Source organism: Myodes glareolus, chromosome 17, assembly GCF_982192425.1.
Source record: "Myodes glareolus chromosome 17, mMyoGla1.1, whole genome shotgun sequence".
NCBI classification, from domain to species: Eukaryota; Metazoa; Chordata; class Mammalia; order Rodentia; family Cricetidae; genus Myodes; species Myodes glareolus.
In genome coordinates, this window is record NC_142042.1 from 60,967,425 (window position 1) to 60,984,363 (window position 16,939).

The following is a 16,939-nucleotide window of genomic DNA, read 5'->3' on the forward strand; positions in this document are numbered from 1 at the left end:
TTTAGGCTTTTAACAAACAGCTTTCTAAATTGACAGTCCCTTCTGTGCTGACTTGGCAAATGAAAACACTCCTACATACTTCTCTGAAATACCGGAATCCCACTCAATAAAAAAGAAGAAAAAAAAGCCCTTTGTAATTAAGGTATTTAAGACCTTACCTTTCTGTCACATGCTATTTATGGCCTGTCCTCTGGTAAGCTAAACAATAAAGCCAATTTTTATTTTGGAGGGTAGGATGGGGAGGGGGACACCTTTGGACAACCCCCTCCTGCTGTCTTTGGTTTATTTGGAGATGGGTAGAGTGGGAAACCTTTCTTAATAAATGAAAATTATGGAAAACAAGTTACCAAAGCACAGGAAACGGACCAGATTTTAATAAAACGGGTAAACTTTACACCACCGGCTAAAGATACGCATATGACAAGGGCGATGACAACGTAATACGTAATCACGGGCCCTAAAATCGATTTATTTCAAAAATCATGTGGTGTGGAAACACCAAAATAAACCACAGAAACGGGCAGGCCAAGCCGTGTTTGGTAAGGAGTCCAGGGACTGACAGTGACAGCTTTGGACACTTTAGGCGGGCGGCATCTAGGGAAGGCTCTGGACCGCTATGTGGTTTGCTCTCCAGCTCTTCAGAAGGACCCCAGAGCAGTGTGTGCCCTCCCCCGGTGCCCCAGCCACCGCGGAGAGGAGGGCGATGGAGGACTATCGGGTGCTGGAGGGAAATACTGCACCCGCAAGACTGGCATCGACCCACCGACTTCACGGCGACTGCCCTCACCACCCAGCCGAGGCACGGACGCGTGCACTTGGCACCATTCCAAGCGCAGCAGCGTTGGAGAAATCACTTCTGCAGGACAGGCCGATTGAAGAAAGTCTCGGAAACCGGTCTGCGCCAGCTGAGCTTGACTGAGCCTTAAGTGAGTACCTACCACAGTCAGGCGCGTGTGTGGCTTGCCGTGATCGTATAGTGGTTAGTACTCTGCGTTGTGGCCGCAGCAACCTCGGTTCGAATCCGAGTCACGGCAGTTATTGTCCTTCCTGTCTAGCCTGCTGCTTTCTTGCACCCCACGCCTAGTTCAGTCTCCTTAGTTCAACGCCCCCTCACTTGGAGGCACTCAAAATAGTATTATTACAGTTTGCGCTCTCTCACGCGGACTCACAAAATCGCCTCCACTGTCAATCGCCCTAAGACCGAGGGCGTGTTAGGATGAGGACTTTAATTTTATTGGCCATGTAGATTTGGTGAGCAAAAGGGGGCTTTGGATGACTGGACTTCATAATTGACTGCTGGACCGTGGTGGGTGGTCAACGTCAGAAGGAGGAAAAGGCCACATAAGGGAATAGACCTTTTGGGGTTTCCTCCAACACTGGGAATGGAAACCAAGACCTCATCAGTCCGAAGTTGCAAGGACCATGCTTCGGTGTAGAAAGTCCAGAGATCTGGAGAACATGCCTTCCAGGCTGCCCATGGACTGCTTCTCTTCACAGGGACTGTCGGGACACGTAGAAAGGTGGTGATGGCTGTAAAACACCTGTATGGTGCAACAACTCTGAGTCTCCCTTGCCTGTCCTTCCCATGCTCTTCTAAAGCTAGCATCGCCACCTATTGGAGAGCATGGGAATTGGAACAGGTGGTTCCAGAAAAGGAATTTGACTTTTATTTGCTGGTTGATACAGCATAGCAGTGATCTACAGCATGTTCTGTGCCGTAATTCTGTGATTCTGTGGGGTGTGTGTGTGTGTGTGTGTGTGTGCTTGTGTCTCCATCGCCGACGACTACTCTAGATGGTGCACACTATCAACCTCAGAGCTTGAGTGAGCTCTAGTGACACTCTGAGTGAAAATTTTCATCACGTCCTATGTGTCTTCCCTGTGTTGTGAAACCTCCAATCTCTAAAAGTCCGAGGATCTGCACCAGGTGCTTGTTTTCATTTCAGAGATCTCCTCCGTTCTACTCCCTTTATCCTGACCTCATTTCTAAGCATCCTTTGTTTCTCACGTTCCTTGAGTATGGAATCAAGACAGGAAAAAGCCATCCCTGGGCAGTGGTTGGGCGGTGAGCTTTCAAATTCTCACATAAAACGTAAGAAGCAGAGGGATAGATTTCTGTCTAAAGGCTTCCCCGGTGGCCCCAGAAAGGCTCTTGGAAATGGCACCTTAGTTACAGGTCACTTTCGGGTGAAGTAGTTAGCAGGGGTTAATAGCTGTATCGTATGACATCAGCAGTCCCCCCACCTGGACATTCTACTGTTTCCTGGAGAGCCTGGAATTCTGTGATGTCACCAGTGTTGTGGCAACGCCAACTGCCCTTGAGGCGTTCGTTCGGTGCCTGTGTGGTTCACCCACAGCCATGCTGACACGACTGAACACGCTGCTTGGGAGACAGGATGGAGAGCGCAGGGAGACCAGAGAGAGGCACAGGGAAGATGGCCTTCAGTCTCCGAGTCACACATCAAGAAAGAAATGGTTCTGGGGAAAGCGCAGTGAGTCCTGGGCAGGGGTCAGAGAGATTCCTGAAGGAGGAAGGCTTAAGTTGATCCTTTCAGGAGTGGGACTCAGTCTTACTCCATGGCTGCTGAGGGAGTTGATGGCTGGCCCCTGAATTCTCCCCTCTTTTTAGGCTCCTCTTTAGTCTCTCCTTCTATCTCTACTCTGCCTGCTAGCCCCGCCCATCCCTGCTCCTGTCTCGCTATTGGCTGTCCATCTCTTTATTAGACCATCAGGGGTTTTAGACAGGCACGGTAACACAGCTTCACAGAGTTAAACAAATGCAGTAAAATCAAAGTCACGCACCTGAAAATAATATTCCCCAACACTGGTGAACCTATCTAGTGAGAGTGATTGGCAAAAGAGACATGGCTTACGGGTCCCAACTCGAGGATAGTTGTTCTGCTCTGTGGGGTCTTCAGTGAGTTCCATGCACTCCCTCTTCCTCAGGCCTCTTCTGGGGTCTCAACATGGTCTCTCATGGCCCTGTACCATCCAACTGCACAAATTAACTGATGTTTATCTACAGGGAGTACTGGAAAGGCACGGACCTCAGCCTCCCTCACTGAGCAGGAGCAGCAGATGAACAAGGTCGATGAACTGACCCTTCAGCTTCTGATGATGACCAACGAAAGGAATGAACTTCGTGCAATCCTGGCCAATTATACCAACAGTGATGTGAACAACAGGTACTTACTATGTCCAGTTCTCTGGTGACTGTCTTGTCTCCCCTGTGTCCACCCCAGCATTCCTCATGTCACTTGAGGCGGCACATCCAAGGTGTCCTCTTCACCAAACTACTTTTCCCGAGTGCATCTGAGAGGCAGAACTGAAGCCTGGGTAGGATGAGATGGGGACGCAGGCTGTTCTGCTTCCTCCTAATGAGAAGCAGGGCCCGTGGCCCGGTTCACACTCTATGGATAAGGCAGTAGTGTGTGAGCTCACAACACGCATTTCCAAGAGGCCTGGACAGGTGTTGGCTTGTGGGAGATGCTGGGTGCTGAGTTCATGGGAATCTTTGTATTTGACTGGGGGATTTCTTGCTGGTTGCTCTGGGAGCAGGGCCTGGGCCCACTTGGTCCATCTCAGTGTGTGACCGGAAGGCCTGGAGCTCATTTCGGCACCTCTCTGCCCTTCTTCCTTGTACTCTGAGATAATGCCACCAGCTTGCATGTCTCTGGCATCCTAATTGTGTATGGGTTTATGTGTGAGAAGGGCTAATGGGCCCAAACATTGCCAACACGGCAGTATCAGGTTTTGCCCTTTTCACTTCCCTCTCTCTTGGTAAAACATTAAATTGAATTCCTAAAATTTGTCCCCAAGGTTCATTCTCTTATTTGGCCACTGACTCAAGAAGGGCTGAGGATTTGTCTGTCTGAGTTTCAGGTGATATAAGTGTTGAGACCCTGGAGGCCCACTTTGAGCATCCCTGCCCTCATTTTTTGTGCTTGCCTTGGTGACTGAATGTACTTCCTTGGCGAGTTTATAAAATCATTGTGCTGTATGGTCTCCTCCATGGAAATCCTGATTATGAGTTCTGGGCATCCCTGTGATAACGGGCACACAGAATAAACAATCCTTTTCTGAAGACAGGAGACATGACATCACAGGTTTCAGGTAGGCCCAGACCCATGGCACAGATGACTGGAACATCTTAAAAAAGAGCTAGTTTGTTCCTCCAGGCCTATTGGGGAAGCTCATGTAGCCCTGTCTGTCTCCCTCTTGACGCTCTGCCTTTCTGACACTGAGGCAGGGTAGCAAGTCTAATAACATCAACAGGTCCTAGTACCTAGGATTCAGGATGTGACACCCAGTGCACTAGGATAATCCAAGACACAGCCTCAATTCATGTGTTCATGGGGTTCTGATGACTGTGTTCATGGGTTTCTTTGTTCCTGTGCCCATGCTTTACCACAGGCAGAATTCTGAGCTTGAGGAACTGAAAATGGATCATCAGAAGGAGACGTCAGAGCTGGAGAAATTCCCCAAAGAAATTAGTCAGGACTCTTCCAGGAGCAAGGAGCTGACTGAGAAGACCAATTCCTACAGGTGAGTGTCTGATTGGCTGGGACCCCGCACTTCGGAAGGACAGCTGCTGCACTTATTTCTCTTTGAACCAAAGTGAGGGCTGTGGTCCTAGCTTGTTTCTCTTGTACTTGTCCTCCCAGACTGATTTCTCCCGAGTGCAAGGAGTCAGAGAGCCCCTCCCAACAGTGTCCTGTCGGCTTCCAGAGCTTCTAGATAGAAAACATGGTTTGCATCATGAATGGTCTCTGGGACTCTGACAGGGGCTTACAGAGCCTGTTGCTATGGACACAGATGTGGAATGTATTCCTCTTGGGTCCTCTGTCCTCCCTCAGACCATGTTTGCTCTATACCTGATGATGGTCTCCCAATACCATGATCAGTGTAGGAACGGTGTGTGTTGGGCGTACAGAATCCTGTTCTCAGAGGTACATCACCTGGATGATACCGGCATGGCTAATGTGGGCTGCAGTCTGGGGCTGTCTGAGGACATAGGACCTTGCACGGAAGGTGGCATTAGTAGGTAGGAGTGGCAGATAGAGGTGGACTGGAGCTCATCATTGTTTGTGATGGTTAAACACCCTGCACAGCCGGCTTCTGAGGGAAAGGACACAGATGAAGGAAAGAGTGGGCATGTTGAGAGAGGACAACAGAAAGCTGCAGCAGGAGCAGATTTTCCTGCAAGAGTCCTGTGAGGAGACAAAGAGGCTCCGTGAGGAGGACCTTGAGAAGATCTATGACCTCTTGACCAAGCAGCAGCAGGTAAGCTGAGGCAGCAGGAGCAAGCTGCCCACCTATCTAACCGCACACACACATATGTACACCGTCATGTAACCGTCCAGTCAGTTACCCAGCTGACCACCTACGCTCCATCTCAGAGTTCATTTCTGGGATCCTTCACAAGTCTTTCTGGGCAGTTACCTCTTGGAAGACACAATCTGACTGGAAAAGAAACCATCCTGCTCTGGTAGAAGCTGCAGTTCTTTGAAGGAGATGAGTAAATCACATATCACACACCTTCACGTCAGGAAGGGTTCTATGCTGGGAGCCACATAGGGAGAATCCTAGAACTTTGAGTGAGGGAGTGAGTAAGTGTGTGAGTGAGGACAAGGGCCTGTGGATCATTTGCTCACAAGAACAGAGTATTTTTGTTCTGCTTAAGCTACCAGGCCAGAGCTCTTTGGATCTCCTGTTCCTCACAGGTAGAGCTTCCTATCTTTTTCTGTCTCATCTTATTGCTAACTGGTTTGTTTGGTAAGAAAGAGAAAGGACTTGGTATTTTCTCTCAAGTTTTACACATTTTTAGTATTTTAGAATTAGTGTGTTTTGTAATAGAAAATTCACCCCAGAGCAAGTTTGAAAATAGAAAGTAGATCTTTCCTTTCACCAAACTGAGGTAACCTCCCAGGAAATGTCTGGTTTGTCTCATTGGCCTCACAACACAGAACCGGGCAGTCTGTCTCTTGGCTGACATTTTATGCTCACTCTATCATGCGCATGGTTATATCTTAGTACAGATTCCCTTCATAGTTGTACAGAGTGCTGCATTTCAGAACAAACTCGGTGACCTCACTAGGCTCCTACTGAATGATCTGGGGCTATTTTCATATTATATGCCCTGTGTTATGGTCCAAAGTTCTTGGGTCATGACCATGGGTCCCTTCGTTATCTGGTGCTATCAAGGTCTTCTCTGGAGGAGCCTGGGTAAGGTTTCTTACCTTAATGGGTCAGCTTAGAGCTATCAGGAGGCTTCATGCGCAGCCTCTTCCTTTGGGATTTGGTCTTTTGTGGTCAAGCTCAGGTGTGCAGAGGTTTTCACTTACTGTATGATCAGCGAGTCTTGAGATGAAGAACTTTTCTGAAGGGGGAAAGAAGTTCAGACTAGGGCAGAAGCCTGACTGAGTCTAAGAGTACTAAGAGACAGCACTGAGGACCCGCTACCTCCCCCTGCAGCAGGAAAGATGCTGCAACACTCTAGTCCTCTCTGCTTTTCTGGGTTCAGGAAGGATGTGTGTGTGTGTGTGTGTGTGTGTGTGTGTGTGTGTGTGTGTGTGTGTTGTGTTCATATGTAATTTTGTGGGTTTGAGAATGAGTTTGATCCTCTATATGTATGCTCACTTGTGGAATGATCGACGTCCTTAAGGATGATGGAGACCAGTGTTAATAGAAAGTACTGTTCCTGCTCTGGTTAGCCTCAGTTTGCATCTGTCATAGAGCACATGGAGCTGCCCATCTTTTGGCATGTCCACACAGCTAACCTGCACAAAGAACCACAAAACCGATGCAGCTAAAAGTTTTTCAGGTGTTTGTAGAGGCATAAGTTTTCAACTGCAAAGAAATTCTTTGTAGAAAACCATGTAGTGAAGGACATTAAGGTGAGAACGAGGCTGTTGAGGGAAATCAAGGGGCCTGAGAGCAAGAAAGCCCGGATGAGGATGTGTGTCCTTATCTGCCCACCTACCCATTTTCTACATCCTGTTTTGTTCTCCTCATCATTGCCTGCTGACATTTTCCTTTCACCTTTGTCTAATCTTGGCTCATTTGGATCTTGGATCTTGGCCTGGATTTTATCATGTAAGAGATTCTGAACTGCAGAGGTGTGTCCCCCAGCAGAAGTCCCACAGCCATGCTGAGCTGTGAGAACAGCTGTCTTAGTGCAGCCCACGTAGGCTCATCCTAGTCTAAAGCACTCACTGCATGTTGTGTCTGCAGCGCTCAGAAGCTGCTTTCATTCCAAGCTTCTTTACACTGAGATAAAGTTGGCCTGATGGGGTTGGGCAGAAATCAGGACCCTCAGTTATTGCTAGTGGTGTAAAATGGTGTAGTCCTGTGAGAAGCTATGTATAATTTTTCAGAAACTTGAGCTGAGGTCTCCAAATGATCCAGTAGTTTCAAAATGAGAAGTAAGGGTCCACCGAGAATCTAGGGGACACCCGGGTTATAGAAGCATTCCTCAGAGCAACCCAAACCAGAAAATATTCAAATGCCCATCATTGATGAATAAAAATTCAATGAAGTCAAGCCCTACCATGGAATATTGTTAAGTATGAAATAATAGATGTACTCATTTGGCCTTGAGTCAGTCAGCCTTCTGTTACTTAGAGAAATCCCTGACATAATCATCTTACTGGATGGAAAGGTTTATTTTGACTCCGGGCTGTAGAGATTTTTTGGCTTTCTGATCTCATTGCTCGAACTCATCAGGCCGACAATGAGGTAACCTGTGGTTTAGAGAGCTCCTGCTGGAGGAAGCTGCCCTCCTTGGAGCCACTGGGATGCACTGAGTGAGAGGAAGGGGCTGTTCCACCATCAGGAAGGGGTCCTGTATCACAGAACTAAGCCTTTATTGCAGACTGAAAATCTTGCTATGCAATCTTACAAAACTGGTGGAGGAACCCTGGCATCCACCATCTGTGGCCTGGGTTTATAGGTCAAGCACTACATTGACTGCTCTGCCCCCTGTGTTCTTCTCCCAGGGACCAGGCATGCATGTGGTGCATAGACACACAGGCAGGCAAACCCCACATATATAAAGTAGAAATAAAATGAAAAATTATCAAAACAGAGAAAAAGTACACAATCCTCACCACATGACCCACATGACCGCATCCCTGTGCCTGGGTTGGAATACGCAGGGAGAGGGTGTGGGCTAATGAAAGTTAACTCTCTTCTCTAGAAGATCCCAGGTGATCTCTTTTCGTTAGTGTTAGCTAGGAACTAAACATATGGATGTAATGCATTGTGCTTGTATGTGTGCATCCGAGTACTTGTGATGATCGGGAGTGTGTGTGTTTTTGTATGTTTGTGTACATGCATGCAGACATGTGTACGTGGGTGCAGACAACCCTGCCCTAAGAACACAATCTTCTAATGAACAGGAACATCAGAGACTGGAGGAACACCTTCCATCCCTGCTGAAGCAGAAGGAACTGGTTACCCAGCAAAGGGACTTGGCAGTAAAGCTGCAGCATCACTTCACTGAGTCCCAGACGAGGTAGGAGCACGGACTGAGAGAAGCAGTTGTAGTCTAGTGGATCCTCTGTTTCGGGATCTCTGACTCTTTGGGTTTTAGTCTATTCGGCAAGGCTACTACCCACATTCGGGGAAAGAATCCCTCAGAGTATCGAGTTGGCTCATCACCGGGAACTTTTGTCCAGAAAACAATATGTTTGGTTTTGTGTTCCCTTCTTCTCCTGTGAGAAGCAGGAGGTAAATTGTGAAGGACAGTGTGTCTTCTGCCACTTTATTTTCCTTCAGGAACATCACATTTAGAGATAAGTTTCTAGTCTTAGGCCGAACTGAATGCAGCACACTCCTGCTGGTTGCAGGCTCTCTGCAGGGTTCATCAGTCTTCTGTGAGAAGATTTACTCTGGCCATAAACAGATTAGGAGTTGACAAATTAACCCCATGCATGTTCTGGGCTGTAGGAATAATCAGGGCCTTCTCTGCAGTGTTGTGTAGACTCCACTAGAGGGCAGACATGGAGTTTTACAGGTTGCTCACCATTCACCTGGTATCCAATCAAGGCCAGGAATGTCTGACTCAGACATAGCTATTCCTCCAAAATAAAGTTTTTAGACTGTTGGAAAAATATGTTGCTAAAAGTGTATTTTCCAGTTCAACTTATAGCAGTTTTTAAAAGTTGAGAAAAAAAAATCCAGCCCAGGGGCCTCTGACCCTTTTTTCTTAGGAAAGCAGGCAATGAGCTCAGCTGAAAGGTGATGCTGGGTTGTCCAGCTGGTGGGGGCTCAGAAGCTGACGTGGCAGGGCCCCACCAGGCCTCTGTACCAGCTGCCTTTCTCCTCTAGGTTTGAACATCTCCAGCATGAACTGGAACAGACCACAGCCCAGGAGGAGAGCCTCCTGCAGATGGAGCTGCTGCAGCAGGAGCGCTATGTGCCAGGCAAGTGACCCACCATCCAACCCCATTCCCACCAACCACAGGATTCACGGTGTGGGCTTTCTTCCTTGACTTTTCGTTACTAGGGGTGAATAGGCCCTGGTTTTTTTCTTGCCTGTGTCCCAGAGAGACTGTTCCTAAGTCTGATTTCCATTTCTTCTCTGACAGCACCTCGTAAGAGAACTGAGAAGCCTGGAGGAAACGAGAGACACCTTGAAGGCATGACATTCTACTCTCCAGGATCCAGGCCTCCTCTGAAAAAGCCACGTCCTCTCTCCTGTGAGCATTGAGGCAAATATCAACCTATCATCAGAGGATCCAGCCGCAATCTGATCTACTACCTCTGTTTGCTCACAATTTCCAGAGAAACGACTTGCATCAGAAATAAGCTTGAGACTCAGAGGACACCCCACAAATTACTCAGAAGCCTAACATCCTTCACCAAGTGGACAAAACAACATGGAGGGAGATATGTGGGTGAGCAAGAGTTATTCTGTCAGCTACTGTCAAGGGCTTTGACATGCCGACTCCATATGTGATGTGGAATCTGACAAGGAAGACTCTGTCACACTGCTATCCAGACAGACCACACCCAAAAGCCCAAGATTCTCTCTCTAGTGCAGAGCTGACGCTGACCCCATATCACACACAAGTGTTGCTGAAGATAATTCCCTACAGAGACTAATCCGCTGCCTCCTGGCTCGTGTTATTGATTTGCTTTTTCTTACAGAATATTCCAAGGGAACGTGGGAATTTAGCTTAATTTTATTTGGTTGGTTGTTTTTCTTATGTTTTAGATTGTTTTGGTTTGGTTTGGTTTATCTCTCGGGATATCTGTGCATTAGATTTTGGTTTTCTTCATTTAGTGTAAGCTTTTGTTATTTTTGTTATTTCTTTTATTATTTCCATTGTTTTTATAGTTTGCTAAGGCTGTACATTGTTTGTAATGACCACTGTTGTGAAGCCCCCATTGAATAAAACGAATGTTTTATGAATAAAAATAATATTGGAGAAAGGTCATCAGTCTATGTGTTGCTTTCATTATTAATGAAGAAACTGCCTTGACCCTTTGATAGGACAGAAAATTAGATAGACAGAGTAGACCGAACAGAATGCTGGGAAGAAGGGAAATGAGGCAGATTCTGTAGCTCTCCTTTCCGAGAGGGACGCAGGTTAAGATCCTTCCCAGTAAGCCACCACCTCGTGGTGCTACACACATTAATAGAAATGGGTTAATCAAGATGCAAGAGTTGGGCTGGTGAGATGGCTCAGTGGTACTGACTGCTCCTCCAGAGGACCCGGGTTCAATTCCCAGCACCCACATGGCAGCTTGCAGCTGTCTGTAACTCCAGTTCAAGAGAATATGACATCATTGTACCAATGCACATGAAATAAAGTTAAATAAAATTTAAAAAAGGAAAAAAAAAGATGTAAGAGTTATCCAATAAGAGGCTACTGATAACGGGCCAGGCAGTGATTAAATAGATACATTTTCCATGAAATTATTTCAGGTAAAGCTAGCCGGGAGCCGGGACACAGCTCTCCGTTCCTTTAACATAGTGTTCCTGAAGTGGTAACTAAATCCACTTGAAAACCTGAGAGGGCTTTAAAAATAAGGAAAAGAGAGTTTAACACAGCTTTTTGCTGTTTGCTAGGACGAGCTGTAGAGAAATTTTCCTGACTCAGCAGCCTCAGCAGGAAAAAACCTGCGCCATTTTAAAACGCAGCTTCCTGGGTCCTGTCGCTGGTGCAAACGCCGGCTATGGAGCATTTCTGGGCCCGGACGTTTGTGTGCCCACTTGGGGTCGGGAATTAAGTAGCTGAGACCATGCCCATGACTTGGCTCTTACTACCTGAGTAAGCAGTGGGATCAGGTCTACTAGAACGTGGCGGTGTTGAAATACCAGTTTCTGGGCTATGCTGCCATTGCGATCTCTGTCTGGCTCCTGCGGGAGACAGAGCTTTTGAACGGAACATTTGGAGTAAAGTGCTACGATTTGTTTGATGGCAACTGGACTCGCTGTGTGCCTAAAAGGGGGTCATTGCATGCTGCGGCTCAGAGGCACAAGCACCTCCGCCACGCTAGCAGTGCAATGTGCAAGGCTTAGAGGCAGGAGCAGCTCCACCATGTTGGGCTGGGCGGGTCAAGCAGGCAGTACCTGTTTTGGACCTAGGAATGTCACAGCTTAGATTATTAAGTGCTTAGTGATTTAAAAATGCAAACCAAAAATACTCCTGGATAATAAAGAATTACAGATTCACAATAGGAAAAACTCAGACATAAAAGACCTCTAAATGGGTCACAATGTTGGATGAGTGTACGTAGGCTTGGGAGAGAGAAGAAAAAGAATATAGAGAATTAAATTAATGCCTTTAAAAAAGGGTAAAGTCTTTAAAGAGACAGAGTACAGATAGTTATAGATTAAAAGAAATAAATAAAAATAAGCCACATAAAAATGGAAAATTTACAGAGAGTCTGGATTATGTACATTGTGTTTTCTTTAAAATTTTTGATTGTAAAGGAGCTAAATACAGAGAGACATTTCATTGTGTGGGCTGCTAAGCTGATCCAACATGTATGTTCTAAAGGTATCTTGACTTCAGGATTTGGGTCTAAGAATATGATGCTTTGGAAAGGAGGTCCTTCTTTTGTTTTCACAGAGGATGAGACCCTCTGTGAAAAGGGATTGTTTCTATCCCAATATGGTATGATAGACCACGCCCTCCTGAAAGGTTGCTGTGAACACCTTCAGAAAATTACTTCACTCAACTGCCGACTGAGATGAATCTAGCACACAGGTTATACCATGAAAGACCTGAATAACAGCGTCCCCATTCAGCATGAAGCAGTTTGGAGAGAAATAACTGCGCCCATATTCCCAAATATTGTTTATAAATGTTCTTTTACATTTAAAGGGGAATATGATATAGGTATGAATAATTTGCATTGGTATAAATCTTGACTTATTGATACAAGTTTAAGGTCAATTTTGTTATATGGATATGTATTTCTGATCTTGATTAAGGTATTGTGATTGTGTAGTTCATTTAAAAGTGTAATGTAGTATAATTAGAAAATATAGGTTGTTAATGAATAATCATCAATAATAGTCAAGTTTGTAGTCATCTTAGTTGGATTTTCTGGATGTATAGAGATATATTTCAGTTAGACAGGCATTCTTCATATCTTTCAAAGACTACAGAATATGGCATTTTAAATGTTTTAATAACTTAGGGCTTTTCATGACAATGAGACACATCTGCTCCTGGCAACACCAAGCTACTTCAAGAGGAAGATGGGCATCGAAGAGGCTCCTTATGGAGTTTGATAGCCATTTGGGCAAGAAACTGCTCTTGCCTGGACTGTTGTATAAACTGGACACAGAGAACCCGCAGAGAGAGGACTGCTGAATTTGCCTAAAGGTGAGATGGTCTTCTGGGGTTCCTGATTCATGAAAGAGTCTGCGAGACATTCTGCAGGACACAGCAGATAGTGACTGAACTGCCTTTGAAATTTCCTGCTTCGTGGAAATATCTTCTGGAAACTATGGGCCTGAAGGCTGAAGATGGATGCCCCAATGGTACAGAAGAACTTTGGGTGACTGTTCAGGCAGTGAGATGTCTCTGTCATTTCTAGAGTTTGGAAGTTGCTTATTTCTTGTTTGCTTAGGTAATATTATATCCTTCTGGAGTCTTTGATGGAGTTGAAGAATGGATAGTTATAGTTTTCCTTAGTTATGATAAAGATAAAATAGATATAAATATTGTAACTGTAATTCTTACTTGATAACTGTTTTGTTATATGTAATTTTGCTAGGTTAAAGTTAAAGCCTTTCTTTTTTGTTTAAACAGAAAAAGGGGAAACGATGGAGGAAGGTCATCTGTCTATGTGTTACTTTCATTGGTTAATGAAGAAACTGCCTTGGCCCATTGATAGGACAGAAAATTAGGTAGACAGAGTAGACCGAACAGAATGCTGGGAAGAAGGGACGTGAGGCAGATGCCATAGCTCTCCTCTCCGAGATGGATGCAGGTTAAGATCCTTCCTGGTAAGCCACCACCTCGTGGTGCTACACACATTAATAGAAATGGGTTAATCAAGATGTGAGAGCTAGCCAATAAGAGGCTACAGACAACGGGCCAGGCAGTGATTAAATGAATACAGTTTCCTTGTAATTATTTCAGGTAAAGCTAGCCGGGAGCCAGGACACAGCCCTCCGTTCCTTTAACACCCACCTGCCAGAAAGAACACAAACATCCTTGTCAATTACAGACCACAAGGAAGTTCCGCTGTCAGTCAGGGGGAGTGAGGGCAGCTTGATCACAACAACTCCCCCCATTTTATTTTATAATACCTTGCCTGTCATGGGGAATAGCCCTCTAACACTCTTTGTCTTAGGTGGCATCCTGCCCCCAAAGTATTGCCCATCCATGGCTACCCAGACACATAGCCCTAAACCAAGTATCCTCAGGACTGACAGCGCCAATGAGCCAGACCAGCGCTGCAACCATCTAGCTTGCACTAACTGGGTGGTAAAATTAACAAAAGCATTATTCCAAACCCCTCTCATATGACGGTTAAGTTCCATAACTGCAGCAGAAGCATGCAATACAGTGCCATGAGTAACACACATAACATGATTAACTGTTGAAAAGTCCAAAGATAGTCCACTTACTCCTGAACCAGAGTCACTTGTTGGTTCAAGGTCAATATGCTCAATTGAATCTTGAATGTCCAAAGCATTGCTGACTCTTTTCAGCAAGCTGGTTGACAGTCTCAGCCGTCTGGTTGACAGTCTCAGCCGTCTGCACAGTCTGTGAGAGAGCAAGTCTGGCAGCAGTAGCTGTGGTGGCAAAGCTCTGCTCCAACTGCCTTCTGGCCCCAGCCACACTCACTCTGGATCCAAACTGCTGCATGGAGTGGAGCAAAACTCAGGGAAGCAGACTTGCTGCTTCCGCTCCGGAACCATTGAAGGAGCCCCACTTTAACAATCTTTTAGGGAATTTGGGCATCGTCAGCCTGTCTGGCTACTTCCTGCTGAGTGGGGGTGCTGCATTCTTGGGAGTATTTTACATCAACATTTCAGGGGATCTCAGTGATTCAAACCACATAAATTTGCAATAAATCCACAGGTTCTCATCCTCTGTGGAGACAAAAGCAGAACCTCTTCTTCAAAGCATCAAATCCTTAGGCCTGTATTTTAAAGTCAACATACCTTTCTTAGCAGTTCCCAGATCAAATCTCTTTCTCCAGTCCAGAACACAAAAGACAACACAACATAATAACATACATCTGTTCATATTCTATCCTTTGAGGCCCTCAATTCACCTTCCTGCCTCCTCTTTATTGCTTTCCTACTGGCCAGTCTGCCAGAGGGTGCCCCTCAGAGTGTCTCTGGGGATGAAAAAACACATACTCATTTTAATCTGACTTGGCTTGTTCCCAGTCTGGAACATTTAAACCCCCTCCTGTACAAAATCTTTGGCTGTCTTCCTTGTTACTTCCATGCCTTGTGGCTTTAAGAGTTTTGGTTACTTTTTGAGGCCTTTCAATTCACCCTCCCACCTCTTTATACTTGCTTATTTTTGGAGGATGTCCCTCATCTCTAGGGATGAAAAATAAAAACACTCTACCTTCCCCAATGCGCTCCTCGTTTTAGCCGGTGGTTGGAGCGACCCTGTTCACGTATCCCCACTTTCCACATCTCGGTGGGACCTCCACTTACTGCAGCCAGTGCAGCCTGGATAGCCAAGACTGGCAGGGGTGCTGGGATTGGGACTCGGAGGCTTCTTTTAGGGTGGAATAACAACAACCTTTAGTTTGCCCAACAACCTTTTATACCTCTACTCCTTCTGTGGAGACCCGCTGGCCAGAACACAAACATCCTTGTCAATTACAGACCACAAGGAAGTTCCGCTGTCAGTCAGGGGGAGTGAGGGCAGCTGGATCACAACAGTTTTACCCTAGGACTCTGGGTTTAAACTATTGGGCTATCATCTATCTATCATCTATCTATCTATCATCTATCCATCTATCTATCTATCATCTATCTATCTATCTTTCTATCTATCTATCATCTATCTATCTATCTATCTATCTATCTATCTATCTATCTTCTTTCTCCTTTTTTATAGTCTTGCACAGAAACACTCTCCACAGGAGGTCTGAGGCCCCTGATACAGGCTCCTTTTACTCCAGCTAGTCATAAGGCTCCTCATAATATTGCTTAGTTTGGCTATCAAAAGGGCTTCCTTACCCCACCTCTACCCCTAGTAGGGTCTTCTCAAATTCTACATTTTATTAGACAGTCCTAAGCTGCATTGTCAACCTAGATGAGGGGTGAAGAAATCCGTTCCAATCAGACAGTGATGCTGGCACTGGGTCCTGAACGTGTGTGAGCCCTGCATGGATGCATGGCAGCCTAAGATAATCAGCATGCCTACTCCATGTACCTGTCCCTACAGGTCTCTAGAAACTTCTGTCTTTGGTTGCAGGTGATCCAATCTACTAATAGAACATATAGGACTGGGAGGACAAAGTCAAGTGCAGGGACTGGAGAGATGGCTCATGCATTAAGAGCATTTTTGGCTGACTCAGGAGACCCATATTTCAGCAAACAAGTCTTTAATGTACATTCCAGCTGGAAACCACTGCACTCGTCTGGACACTGAGGGAATTGCATGTAGGTGGTGGCAAAGTACCCACAAGTAGAAATAAAAGCACCACAAAATGACCCAACATGTCTTGGAGGACGTTGTATCTTCTGTGCGGTTATCATTTTTGCATATCACTCACATTTCAAGAAAACCAGAGGCAGATTCCTTTGCTTCTCCTGATTTCTTTTGTACAGTCCTTTGTTAAATGTTCTCATTTCCTGAGAGGCCAGGAACAATGTAGTTGTGTGATGTCAGACGCCTCTCTGTATGCTGTGAATATGTTTTACTAGCATTTGTTAATAAGGAGGCTGATTTGTACAAGGTTCAGGCAGAATATAGCTATGCAAATCCTAACAGAGATACAGAGAGGAGGAAGGCAGAGTCTAGGAGATGCCATGTAGCCACCAGAGGAGTGGGATGTCAGAGAATTAGTGATAAATCACAGCCATATGGAATACAAAGATTAATAGAAATGGGCTAAGGTAAGCTCTATCTAGTAATAAGCCTGAGTCATTGGCGAAACAATTATAATCACTATTAAGCTTCAGAATAATTATTTATAAGCATCCACAGGACCGGGCAGAACACAGGAGAGCTTCCAGCTACAGTTAGTTGTGTTTCCCTTTAGTTTGGTCTGCGTGATGATTTCATGAACATGTTGTACAGTGTGTGTCCACATTCTACTGGAGCTAAATGTATGACCCTGAGGATGCAATATGCCTAGTCTTTCTGTACACTAGTGGGTATACACGGAGTAGGCCATGCCATCCGTGTCCATATCCAAGGTGCCATCCGCCTGTGTAGACCATGGCTGGGAAATCATTGTGCAGCCCAACCTACCTGGAACTTGTTGATACAGA

The 16,939-nt window shown here is 45.7% G+C and overlaps 1 protein-coding gene and 1 non-coding gene across 2 annotated transcripts; both read left to right on the forward strand.

Moving 5' to 3' along the window:
* Positions 1-962: 962 nt before the first annotated feature.
* Trnah-gug (transfer RNA histidin (anticodon GUG)) lies at positions 963-1,034 on the forward strand. Its single transcript has one exon. It is a non-coding gene; the product is annotated as a tRNA-His (tRNA).
* Positions 1,035-2,312: 1,278 nt separating this feature from the next.
* On the forward strand, positions 2,313-9,433 carry LOC148119444 (disks large homolog 5-like). The gene is made up of 6 exons (XM_087897433.1): positions 2,313-2,492; positions 3,026-3,185; positions 4,414-4,546; positions 5,101-5,283; positions 8,400-8,515; positions 9,331-9,433. Exons 1-6 carry the CDS (start codon positions 2,360-2,362, stop codon positions 9,431-9,433), a joined length of 828 nt encoding a protein of 275 aa, XP_087753559.1. The 5' UTR covers positions 2,313-2,359.
* Positions 9,434-16,939: the final 7,506 nt, after the last annotated feature.

Coding starts and splice junctions, on each gene's coding strand:
- LOC148119444 (XM_087897433.1), top strand. CDS start 2,360: ATGCTGACACGACTGAACACGCTGCTTGGGAGACAGGATGGAGAGCGC. Junction 2,493..3,025: donor ATGGTTCTGGGGAAAGCGCA/GTGAGTCCTGGG, acceptor GTTTATCTACAG/GGAGTACTGGAAAGGCACGG. Junction 5,284..8,399: donor TCTTGACCAAGCAGCAGCAG/GTAAGCTGAGGC, acceptor TCTAATGAACAG/GAACATCAGAGACTGGAGGA.